Source organism: Phocoena sinus, chromosome 12, assembly GCF_008692025.1.
Source record: "Phocoena sinus isolate mPhoSin1 chromosome 12, mPhoSin1.pri, whole genome shotgun sequence".
In the NCBI taxonomy this organism is placed as follows: domain Eukaryota; kingdom Metazoa; phylum Chordata; class Mammalia; order Artiodactyla; family Phocoenidae; genus Phocoena; species Phocoena sinus.
The window spans coordinates 32,867,529-32,879,673 of NC_045774.1; the positions used below are offsets into that span (position 1 = coordinate 32,867,529).

The window sequence follows — 12,145 nt, forward strand, 5'->3', positions numbered from 1 at the left end:
AAAATGTCAGCTTTACATTTAAATTAGCTTTTAATTTAAAAGAAGAAATTAACATTTCTCCTGAGGGTCTGACATTAAATTTATGGCCTCTAGAGTGTAAAAATATGAGCAACACAGTATTTATCTACACCTTTTGAGAAAATACTAAAATCATTGTTTATTTTACCAGATAGTAAGAACTAAAATCCTATTTTTAAAAATATACTTTAGTTCAATGTGTAAAACATGTGAGGGCCGTATGAGATCATTTTCTCTATTTTAACAGTCTTTGCATGCATAAGAAATTAACTAACATTTTGTAAGTTGTAAAATCCTTTGTGACTAATTTTTAATGGCATGTTAGTCAGATACTGCTCTTCTCCAGTCCTGCTGTACATCATAAAACTTCAGCTCCCAAGCACACCAAAGAAATTTAAAAGTAAGGGACAGAGTCACAGCTGTTAAGGCAAAAAAAAAAAAAAAAAAAGTGAAATAGGAAGGTTACAAAGATTATACTACTCACAGACTTAGTTATTTTTATGGCTCAAGCTAAGAACAGACGGTTTGGCTTAATGATCAGGCATGTTGTGTCTATTCAAAGCTTGGCAGCTCAGTGTAATTAGCATACTAATAGCTTTAGTATTTGATACACCATGATCCTGGAGCTTAATAGTAGTTGTCATACACTATTTAAATGAGAGCTTTGACATCATTTATTGTTTATCATCTTTAGTAAATATCATTTGGCCACCCTTGTCAAGAAATCCAGGGAAAACTTTCCAGAAACAACTTCTAAACGCTTCATCTTTAACCATTACACGTTACCAGTTAAACTAATTTCTCCTCCAACGGCAAAAGGCAGGGTAGATTCAAGTTGAGTCAGGCTGTTAATCTTTTTATTGTTGTGAGAATTTAGATGGGATGTATTGCCACAGAAATAAACACTCTGAGAATTGTTACTGTTTCTCACACACACACACACAAACACATACACATGCACTGAGGGGAAGGGTGTGGGAAATGTTTAATTTCATAGCCATTAAGAAACCTGTACACACGCCACTCCCCATATGCTGGCAAAAGCCAAAATACAGCAATGACCTGACTTTTCACATACGCGTGAGAACTCTCAAGTGCCCTCAGAAGCTGGTACCTGGGCCTCTTGCTTCTAAACTAACAATCAGAGAGACTGGATTCCTGTGTCAGATGTGGTGCTATCAGGTACAACCCCTGACACCACCCTGATTTCAATGTTAGGTTTTATAAGAAATTATGGCCATACTCTCCAAAGTATGATCCCTGACCTCATTTAGAAAGTATAGGCCATGGTCATATTGTTAGGGGTCTTTAGTTGTTCATGAGATGCCTTGGGGGAAAAGTGGCTGCATCCCCAAGCAGGTGCATGCTAATGTTGGTTACTCTCTGTAGGACCAAATGACTGAATTATCCCTTGTAGCATCTTTAATTCCTTTCTTCTGTTCTCTTTCCCTCCCTGTCTTTTCCCAGTAGCAAGGGGAGTAGTAGTACCACGTGATAGATGGAAGCAACTTAACTTGTTTCTTTTAGACAATATTCCTAAGACTATTTTCTGCTATTAAGGAAAATACTCATTGGTATAGTTTATTTTATTCTGGAGAAATTTTACTTTTATTAGCATACCATTTTTAGAGAGAAATTATATATATATATATATATATATATATATATTTTTTTTTTTTTTTTTTGGCTGTGCCGTGCAGCATGCAGGATCTAGTTCCCCAACCTGGGAATGAACCCATGCCCCTGGCATTGGGAGTGCAGAGTCTTAACCACTGGACCGCCAGGGAAGTCCCCAGTGAGAAATATTTTTGAGTGACTCATGTAATCAGTAAACATTGATAGATGGCTACAGATGTCACTCAGATATGTGGCATGTAACTAGAATACAAGTGTCATATATTAGGATCTCCATCATAAAAGAGATTCAGTGGAAAGAGGAAATTCCTCTTGACGCTATGGAGTCAGAAACCCTCCACGGAGTGTTTCATGCGGTTTGAGGTGTGTGAGCTGGGCCTTGAAAAATGGATAGGTAGCAGGGGATATTTCAGAAGGGGAGGAGAACATACGTCAAGATAGGAAAGCATGGTGTTTGTAGTGAATTTTGACTGTCCTTTTTTATCCAAAGAATGGAATATGCCACAAGGAATAGTGGGGGAGGCAGGGAGCAGAGGAAGGTTGATATATTCCTGAACTCTTTACAGCAACATATTATTTTTCTGGATCATTTTGCTTGTATAACTCATTTATTGTAGACCTTCTATATATAAAAACTTAATCATATCAACTTACTTCACTTTAAATGTCAGCATACGTTTGCCTGCCGTTTTTGATATTCTAGGGTTGTATAAGATGTAATTATGGAAACAGTTTTTGCTGCTATTACTTTCACCAAAGAAAGCCTCTATGTAAGGCTATTTGGCACTATGACTTGAGCAGAATTTCCTAACGTTTAAATCAGCATAAAGTAGATGTCGATCTGCAACCCCCAACCTGCTGTTTAGGACCCTCCTATAATACAGTTATAACAATAGACTAACAGAATCCAAAATGCTGGTACTTGCTTCCCTGAGTAGGCAAGATGGATTGGATTTTATCAATACAGACTCAGTGCTTCAACTGTTGCTATAACAATTTTCGCTCCACCTTTCGAGTTGTCAGGCCCAGCTTATTGTTTTTCACCTCCTATGAGGAAACAGTTGAGGCCAGGACAGCAGGCAGAATGGCTACAGCAGGATATAAGCTAGAGATGAACCCCAAGGGAGAAGTGCATGTAGCGTAATCCCTGAGTTATAAGATACTTCATTGATTGAATAACTACTTTGGAAAAAGGTAACAACACTACCACGTGAAATGCCCCATCCATTGTAAGAAGCAGCTCATTTTTCAAAATGCTACAAATGAAAATAAAATCTGTCTTAGAATCAAGGGAAAAGGCAAATTAGACCTGTAAACTAGAGGCGAGGTGGAGGTCAGAGACTAGGTAAGGTATCAGGCCAAACTACAAGCGCCAGAAATTGGAAGTCAACAAACCAAGCCAAGGGTCCAGGCTGGATGGGAGAGATAGAGCAGGAATTGAGGGGTCTGGGCACAGGTTGGGATCAGGACGTCCTTTAGGGATTGGCTTGAGCTCAGTATCCCCAGGGAGAGGAGTCATACAAGGCTGCTAGGAATGCAGTCCCTCGTCTAGTCTAGCAGGATGGTGAGTGGGCAGTACCACATGCTTTGTCTTTGTCTGGCTTGGAGTGAATGCACCCTTTGGGGCTTCACCGAGTGGTCAGGTGAGGGCGCAGGCTGTCTCTACAGGTTGAGCGTGTGTTTGTAGCCTTCAGGGAACGAAGCCATTGTCGTTCCGGACGCGCAGGCTCAGCGGCCATGGCTCACGGGCCCAGCCGCTCCGCGGCATGCGGGAATCTTCCCGGACCGGGGCACAAACCTGTGTCCCCTGCATCGGCAGGCGGACTCTCAAACCATTGCGCCACCAGGGAAGCCCCTTTTCTCCCTTGATAGTCCTATGCAGTATCGCTTTTCTTTGTTATTCCCGCACTACATCTCAGATGTTACTGAGAAGCAGTCATATCTTTTGGGGGCACCTGCGTTTTTATGCAGCCCGATCTAAAAATCATCTTATTTTTGTTAAACGTTGAAAAGAATCACGTTAATTCCATCTGTGTTATATACTTTGTTTTAAAAAAAATTCAAGACCATATACATTTAAAAATGATATTATGAGCACAAAAATAATGTGCAGGGAAGGACTTGTGTCTTATTTATTTACTAGGTAAGTAGACTTAGCACAATGCCTGGTACTCAGTAGATGCTTAGTAAATTTTGGTTGAATTAAACAGGGTGTTTGTAGTGTTTAAAGCATTATGTTTAAACAATTTGTGCATGCTGTTTGGTCTAAGATCTGTTCAAGAACATATGGTTATAAATAATAAATTAGTATTTATTTTAGCAGAAGCGTTAGGACTTAATTAAGCCTAATATTTTGAATGCCATCGTTGATATTTTGATATTACAATCCTCAAAATCTTTCTCTGATAACCTTCCAAATACATAAAATGTTCTTAACGTCTGTGGGCAAAGGATTTAGAATGGGTCATCTCAGGTTCAAAGTATGCGGTCACAGTATATGCTCGTCAGCCAAGTGAGGAGCAGACACAATACAAATGTATTAGAAAAGTATGTTTCATTGATTTTAATACTCTCAGGGACAAAAATTTTTGTGAAATTTTGTGAATGCGCAGAAATGTTTTTAAAAATGCTTACATTGCAATAGCATGCAAAGTAACTTCTTTCTGATTCAATTTCATAAATTGCTACATGAAGAAGCACCCTCTAGTAGATAACACTCAGAAATCAGCACTTAATATGGCAGTAATGGTTATTGCTGTCATTCTTTACATCTTTAAGAATAATTAAGCATTACTGCACAGGCATTATGAAGTTCTCCTATCACCATTAAGAGGATATTTGAGGTTTGATGTAATTTAGCAAATTACATTATATAGTAGTTAAGGTTTTTATGTAGTGAAGTAAAACGCGTAGTAGTTAAGCACACTTACCGTATAATGCGTTGTACAGAGTTACATGTTCCAGCTGCTGCCAGCTTTGTTCCAGTGTCATTATTGCTTTGCAGGCTGACGTTCCTCAGGGAGTGATTCGAGTGCAAGCTCCCCATCTTTCGAAAGTTTCCATGGCAATACAGCTAACTGAAGAACTCAGAGCCAGTGATGTACTTGCCAGGTTTCTCAGCCAAGAAAGGTAGAGGCCTGTTTTGTTTTAATTATTCCATGGTATAATTCACTTGCTCTCTCTTTCCCTCCCCTCTTTTTTTTTTTTTTTTTTTTTAAAAAACTATGGCTGATGTGAGGGCTTATTAATGTTGTCTTCCCGGCAGAAAACAAAAGCAGACTTAACAATTAGACTGTTGGAATGAGTTGAGTTCATTGGGTGTAGTTTGCGTTCAAGTGGAGCCCGTTTCGAGCAGGAGGTCTGCGCACTCCTTCACTGTGCCCGCTGTGGGCTTGGTACATGACGCCACTCAATATTCTCTCCAGAATATGGTGATTGGAGGTTAATTACTGTGTGTAGGCTGTTAGGAAAATCACTAATTAGGATACAGTGGGATTAAAAAAAACAAAAGGTACAACTTCTTCTAGGAAATACAATGAATACAAAGAAATGCTTAAATTTTAAAACAGAAGGTATAAAGACTTGAGAGGGGACAGCCAGTCCCTGGAGCTCTGAAGTCAGTAGGACAAAGCATACTGTCCTCAGTAGAACGGCCAAGCCTTCCCCTCTGTGTGCAGCTGGTGGGGCAGGAGTAGTCCTCTGAAGGTCATTGGCATCCCTCCCATGTACACTTTCAGAGACATTTTGCGATATCTTTTCTTGAATTTTAGGGGTTCGAACAGGGTATAGGCATTTCAGTGTTCAAATTCTTAATTTTAGCTAAAATTATATTTTAATGCTTCCCTCGCTCATTTCCACTCATTGAAATAAACAAATCTAATTTTTTTTTTCTTTTAAAGACAGGGACATCAGGGACGTTGGCCTCTTAGCTTCTGTCTACTCTGTCTCCCATAGAATTTCATCTCCTCAGTCTAACATTCAACTTTTCTGCCAGAACGTCTCCAATTTTAATACAGAACCACATGTATTTAATACGTGTCTGCTCTGTCTATGGCTCTCTGCTAGATGTTGGAAGGGTTATAAAAAATACTTTAAACTGTCTTCCCTCAGGGTTTGTAAATTGGGAGAAGAGATGAGCCCGTGCAGTTAACAGATGGTGATGAAATAAAAGAGTGTCTTAGTGCTAATTCTGGGCTTTCAGTAAGCCAGCATAAACTTCCCTCTCAACCATGCTCTGAAGGAAGTATTATCTTACTTCTGTTATACTGATAAGAAAACCAAGACTTTGCAAGGTTATGCGTTACATAGGTGGTGGAGTAGAGCTGAGTTCTAAATCTGTGGTTTCTGTCCCCCAAGGAGGTCCTTTAACCCCTCTCCATACTGGCTCGAGCGCCTAGAGGCTATCATGAATCTGGGGGCCATTGGTACAGAGTCTGGGACTAGATGGACTTTGGGGGGATTAAAATCCTGGGCCAGTTGGAATTTTGGGGGATTAAGTTCTGGGAGCAGTTGGAACGTCTTGGATGTCTTTGCTCCCTAAAAGTTCTCTCCACTTCAAGGGAGTCAGTCCACAAAGGGTGTACTTGAAGATCTGGCCAGACTTCAGGTATAAGCAGCTCTTCCAGGCTAGACATGATTTAATTTACACAGCATTTATTTGCAGGACCCAAGTGCTCAATTTAATCTGTACTTGTGTTCCTCTACTTGTAGATGATACAAGGTGTGACTCTGAAGTTGTATGATATATTCCGCTCTGACTTCAATATTTAGGGTAGAGTAGGATAATAGTAGGCATACTCTTCTAAGAAAGCACCAGTTTTGTGACAGTTGCCATTTGCATATTTGGATTTTCTGCTGTGGTGCTTTGCTACCCCCTTAAGTGGAATCCCTTCTTCTACCTCCCCCCTTCTTGTCATCCTGCTTCACCCAGAGGGAAGTCTGGTAAGCATCTTGGTCCATTTGCCCTTTCCCCCCACAGTCCTCAGCCCTTTCCCTTATGCTTGGGGATGCCAGAAGCAGATGATCTGGATCCAAATACCAGCTTTTCCTGAATCATCTTAGGCTAGTTTTTATAATCTCTATAAGTCTCAGATTCCTCATTGTAAAAGTGGGCCTACATTATAGCCTTGTGATAATTAACTGGGAAAATGACCGTGAAGCACATAGCATTATCTGTCTGGGCCATCTAATAAGTGAAATTCTCAGTAAGTGTTTATATGTATCTTCTTTCACCACTTTCCCCTCCTCCCATTTGCATTCCACTTGTATAGTGACAGTGGGAAACCCTACTTCCCTCCATCCTTTTCTTCCCCTTCTTCCTCTACTGAAGCCAAGAACACATGAATGACATAAAATAAGTGCCCAATGTCTTCACCAGTCTTTGATAACGACTGTTGTCTTTTCTGTATGGATTTGTTGATTAGTATTAAGTGAAAGCTCATGTGTACCAGGAAATCCAGTTCAGGTTTCTGTAAAGTGGCATAAGAACATAGATACTCAAGAAGCAAAATCTGAGAACAATATCTCACTAGAATTTTTTTTTAGTCTGCCAAGACATTCCACTTGGTTTTCATGAAATAATGACTCTTTTTATACTCATAGTTTATTGGGTTATGTACTATATTAAAAATGAAAATATAATTATTACATTATTTAATTTCAAAAAAGAAGCATACGCCAGTTTGAAAACGAAGCGAATCGTCTCTTGGTCAGGATACAGCTTAGCAGGGCAGATCTTAAGCATGAGGACTCCCATAGCCCTGAGCAGTCAGTGTGTCATGGACAGCAGAGTAGATGGAGCTGGATAACCAGATGAGCCATTAAATGGTGGGTTAGGAAAGCCTCTACGTACTCTTTTTTTCTAACGGTTTGGATAAAAGTCAGACCTGGTTTTCTCTTCTCAGTTCCAGGGAGTGTGTCCTCAGGGTCTTCTGTCAGTGGTTCACAAATCTTTCTGAGCGTCAGAGTCCCACTAGAGAGCGTTGAAAAACCACATTCTCGGGCTTCATGTAGACATATTAAATCAGAGTTTCTAGAGCCCTGGATCTGATTTTTAGCAGGTTTCCCAGATACAGAGATTTTTGTAAACCACTGAATTTTACCCATTTTTATTGTTTGAACCTAATGCTCTGGAGAGTTTATTCTTTGAAGAGTATAAACCTGTACGTGCATCCTACTTGTAAAGTCTTCATAATGAGTATCTGCTTCTGTTTTGAGTGTATGTACCTCCCGTATTTGGACGGTCAGCACAGGGAGGTTTATGAACCATGTCCTAGTCTTTATGTTCATCTTGCAGACTATTAGAGTGGTCAGCACAGCAAATCCGTGATAAATACCTATTGAATAAATACAATGTGAAAATTAAGGTGGAAACGTTACTTCTTAGAATTTTATGAGGACCTTTTTGGTCCCTATGCAAAATAGATGACCATATTAATAATTTTATTGGCAGCTAAAATGTTGTTACTTTTCTTTTTAACTTTACAAATTTAGATACTGATTTATTATTTCACCTTCAGATGTACAGTTCCATTTGTTTATTTTAATTTACAGGCGTGACATTTTTATTACCTATTCAGCACATTTAACAGATGGGAAAATACAAACGTGTAGATAATTACAGTATGTCTAAGTTATGAATTTTCCATACAAGCTAGAATTCCCCAAGGACATTAAAGTGATTTACTTGCAAGCTGTCTGATGATGCAACTAATAAGTTTGTTTTATCCCTAGTAGTGGGGTTGCCCAGACTCTCAAGAATGGGGAAGTTTTTTTGTATGAAATTGGAGGAAATATTGGTAAGTGCTTTTTTGTTGTTGCTATTTATTTATTATTTTATTATTTTTGGCTGCATTGGGTCTTCGTTGCTGTGCGCGGGCTTTCTCTAGTTGTGGCGAGCAGGGGCTACTCTTCGTTGCGGTGCGCGGGCTTCTCATTGCAGTGGCTTCTCTTGTTGTGGAGCAAGCGCTCTAGGTGCCTGGGCTTCGGTAGTTGCAGCATGTGGGCTCAGTAGTTGCTGCACGCAGGCCCTAAAGCTCACGGGCTTCAGTAGCTGTGGTGCACGGGCTTAGTTGCTCCGCGGCGTGTGGGATCTTCCTGGACCAGGGATTGAACCTGTGTCCCCTGCACTGGCAGGTGGATTCTTAACCACTGCACCACCAGGGAAGTCCCGGTAAGCACATTTTTTAAATCTTGCATTCCATATGCTGATTTGACATTGCCAGTGGTTATTATTTATGTCTTTGGGAGAGAAAAAGAAATTAGAAGTAAAATATAGCAAGCTGTAGATGGTTGATGAATATTGTGGATTTTTTTTTAGTGGTCTCATCTTTCTGTTCTGGCTCCTTAGAGCTTCTTTGTACAAATGCCCATCTATGTGGAACCTGAGCTAAAGGCAGGTTCTCTAAAATAGGAATAACTTCTAAAATGGTTAATGCAGTTTTTCAAAACTTTTTTATACACTGATGGCACATCTTGATAAAGGAAGTAATTGAGCTCATTTAAGACCAAGATGACACTTTTATTATGGTACAGTACTAGATATATTTAGTGAAAGCAGAAGTTATTTTTGCCATTGTTGATTGCCTACTAAATAATATGCATACATAAACATATTGTTAGCTTATGAAATAGAAATAAGATAAATGGATTCGTTTTGACCATGTCTCATATTTTATTTTCCTACATGTAATTATCAATGGGTTGTACTCATCTTCTTATTAAAATTCAACATAAACGTTTTCTCTTATTTTGACCTTTAAAAAGGTAAGAGTGAAATTGTCAACAAATAAATGAAATGGTGTTTAATTCAAAAGAGTAATTGAAAATATTTTAAGTTTTTAGAATTTTTTTCTAGGACTTAAAAATTTTAGTAAATATTGAAAGTTGAATACAAGAATGTGAAGACTCCTAAAAATTTAAATAAACCACAACTCCACTAGAACTCTGTATTGTTACCTGTATTAATCAAGGTTATTAGAAAAAAAAAGATTAAGTATTAGTATATTTGATTTTGCATTTTGCTATTAGATATTGGGAATTAAGCATGGTTTCTTACTTAGGTCAATTCAAAACTGTTGCCACTCTTAATAAAGGTGAATAAGCTTTTAAGGAACCATTTAAAAGCCCATCACAGAATTTTCAACTTCCTAAATTAATTTGAAACCTGCACATTTAGAGATCTACTCAATCGACTTTTCCAGTATTTGGCCAAGCCTTATAATATTATGGGAGACAGGAAAAAATGAGAACTATTTCGAAGAGTAAGACTTGAGTTAAACCACTAGGCTTAAAGTTAAAATTGCATCCCTATCTCCCCACTGTATTAAACTGATGCAACATCTCTTTACTAGGGGAACGCTGCCTCGATGACGACACTTACATGAAGGATTTATATCAGCTCAACCCCAATGCTGAATGGGTTATAAAGTCAAAGCCATCATAGAAGTCTTAACGCTGCAAATAACCGCAAGGACTCCCTTAGTCCTATTTGCTGGGTCAAGAGTGTAAATAAAAGAAACAGTGGGACACTTTTATTATTCAAATGTACCTGACTCTTGAATAGTGACACACTCAAGCTTTAAAAAGTTATAGATTTGTGCTGCTGCCAGATTATCTTAATTATTTTTATTCATATTATTATTAGAAAACATCTCTGGAGTGAGAAGAAAGGGGCTTATTTAGCTTGGAAGCTATTTTCATACACTCCGTGGAATGTGTCCAGAAGTGACATCATTTTTTTTAAATGTGAAAATATACTCTCTTCCCTCTCTTTTTTTCTCCTAAAATAATACATACAGTAATATATGCTTTTTCACCTTTCTCTCCTCCTGGCATCTGCCTTCCCCCAAATGGTTTTACTTTTCAACCAAAAAGGTAACAAATACCAGGTGTGGCAAGTTGTAAGGGCATTACCTCTTAAACCAGACTGAATTCAACAGTATTCCTGTCTCTATTGAACGTTAATATTTATCTCTTTGAATCATTTGTTCAAACAATAGCGTCCCACTTCTTCCTGCTGTATCACATGAAGTGATTTGCATTTTTTTTCAGTTTATCTGACATATGTGCACAGAACTGTATCCACTATCCAGAAAATAGAACTGTCAGAAACTGCCAATTATTACTGCACCATTTAAGACTTCCATACTCAGAATGAATAAAAAATATCCACGTGGAATAACTGGATTATGGATAACAAGAGAGTGAAAGCCAGATCACTTCACGTATGCTGTAGTCTTCTAAATGAAACTTAAAAAGTCATAGCTGGCTTTACCTGTTTTCATATTAACAGTACAAATATGCATGATTGTATGATCCAGTAATTGTTGAGAATGTATTCTGCTGAAAGAGGAATTTTTTTTTTTTAACTCATAAATAAGTCAACAGTAAGAGTTATTCTTCTGGGTATGACAGAGTCATATGAACAAGCTTTTGTTTGTGTCCTTATTTTAAATAATCAGAGCAAATTTATTAAAATGCGGTGGAAAGGACTATTCCCAGGGATTTTAATGCACAAACCATATTGTGAAAAGAGATGAGCCTCTGTACTGTAAATAAGAGGAATGAAGTGACAGAGAAATGTTCAATATTTTTTGAGTTTAGAGTGTAGTAAATAAAAGATGATGTAAATAAATATCGCACAACTGTGTTTATGATACTTTTATTAGGACTTTAGGAAAAATTGCACATTCTCAGAAGCTCTTGATGTCACTCTAATTAGGAGGGAAAAATGCTGCTAATGAGAACAGTCGCAAATTTTAATTATAAGAGCAGCCTGTGGATATGATCACTTAAATATCTTTGTGGTGATTTGTGCCATTGCTTTTTTATTTAAAAAAATTTTTATAATTAAATGCATTTTTCTAAATTATCTTCTCTTGGAATTATTACTTTTAACCCTATCCGTTCATGAGTATAATAATGGACCATTTTTGTTTTTGTTAAAAGCCATTTCTACTTTTACTGTTCCTATTTATTGTTCCTGTGTAATTTTTAAAGTGGGAAGACACGTGGGAGATTTAAACTTGTTTCCTTTCTTTTTTTTTCCTTATGCAAATTTCTATTCTTTAGGATTTTTCAAAACACACTGTATTCTATTTCTGATTTTGACAGTATATGTTAATTTCTGTTAGTAAAATGTTTTATTAATATTTTCATTTAATGAAGACAGTTAACAATATAAAAGCAAAATCAAGTGCTTAAAGCATTTTAGGGGTGCCCAACTTAAATAAAAGACAGGGGTGAATATGATTTAGATAAATGGCTGCCTAAAGCATGTGTCAACTAATTGTCACCACATTTACTACTCACGGCAGGGAGTGGGGAGACACAAGAGGCTTTTGATAATGAAAAAGTAGCAGATCTTGGTAAATAAACATGAAAATGCCACTTTATTTGAGTCCTTCTTAGAACTCATGACCTGCGTTCATTGACATTGAACAGTAAGTACTGCATTTAAATAACCAAGAAAAATGTCTATCTACGCTTATAA

At 37.8% G+C, this 12,145-nt stretch overlaps 1 protein-coding gene across 1 annotated transcript in view; it reads left to right on the forward strand.

Moving 5' to 3' along the window:
- The window catches only part of ARHGAP18 (Rho GTPase activating protein 18), a 132,156-nt gene extending 120,346 nt beyond the window's left edge, over positions 1–11,810 (forward strand). Inside the window, 3 exon segments of the mRNA XM_032650801.1 lie at positions 4,658–4,782; positions 8,389–8,450; positions 10,005–11,810. Of these exon segments, the coding sequence (XP_032506692.1) occupies positions 4,658–4,782; positions 8,389–8,450; positions 10,005–10,096 (279 nt within the window). The 3' untranslated portion in view covers positions 10,097–11,810.
- The last annotated feature ends 335 nt before the right edge of the window (positions 11,811–12,145 follow it).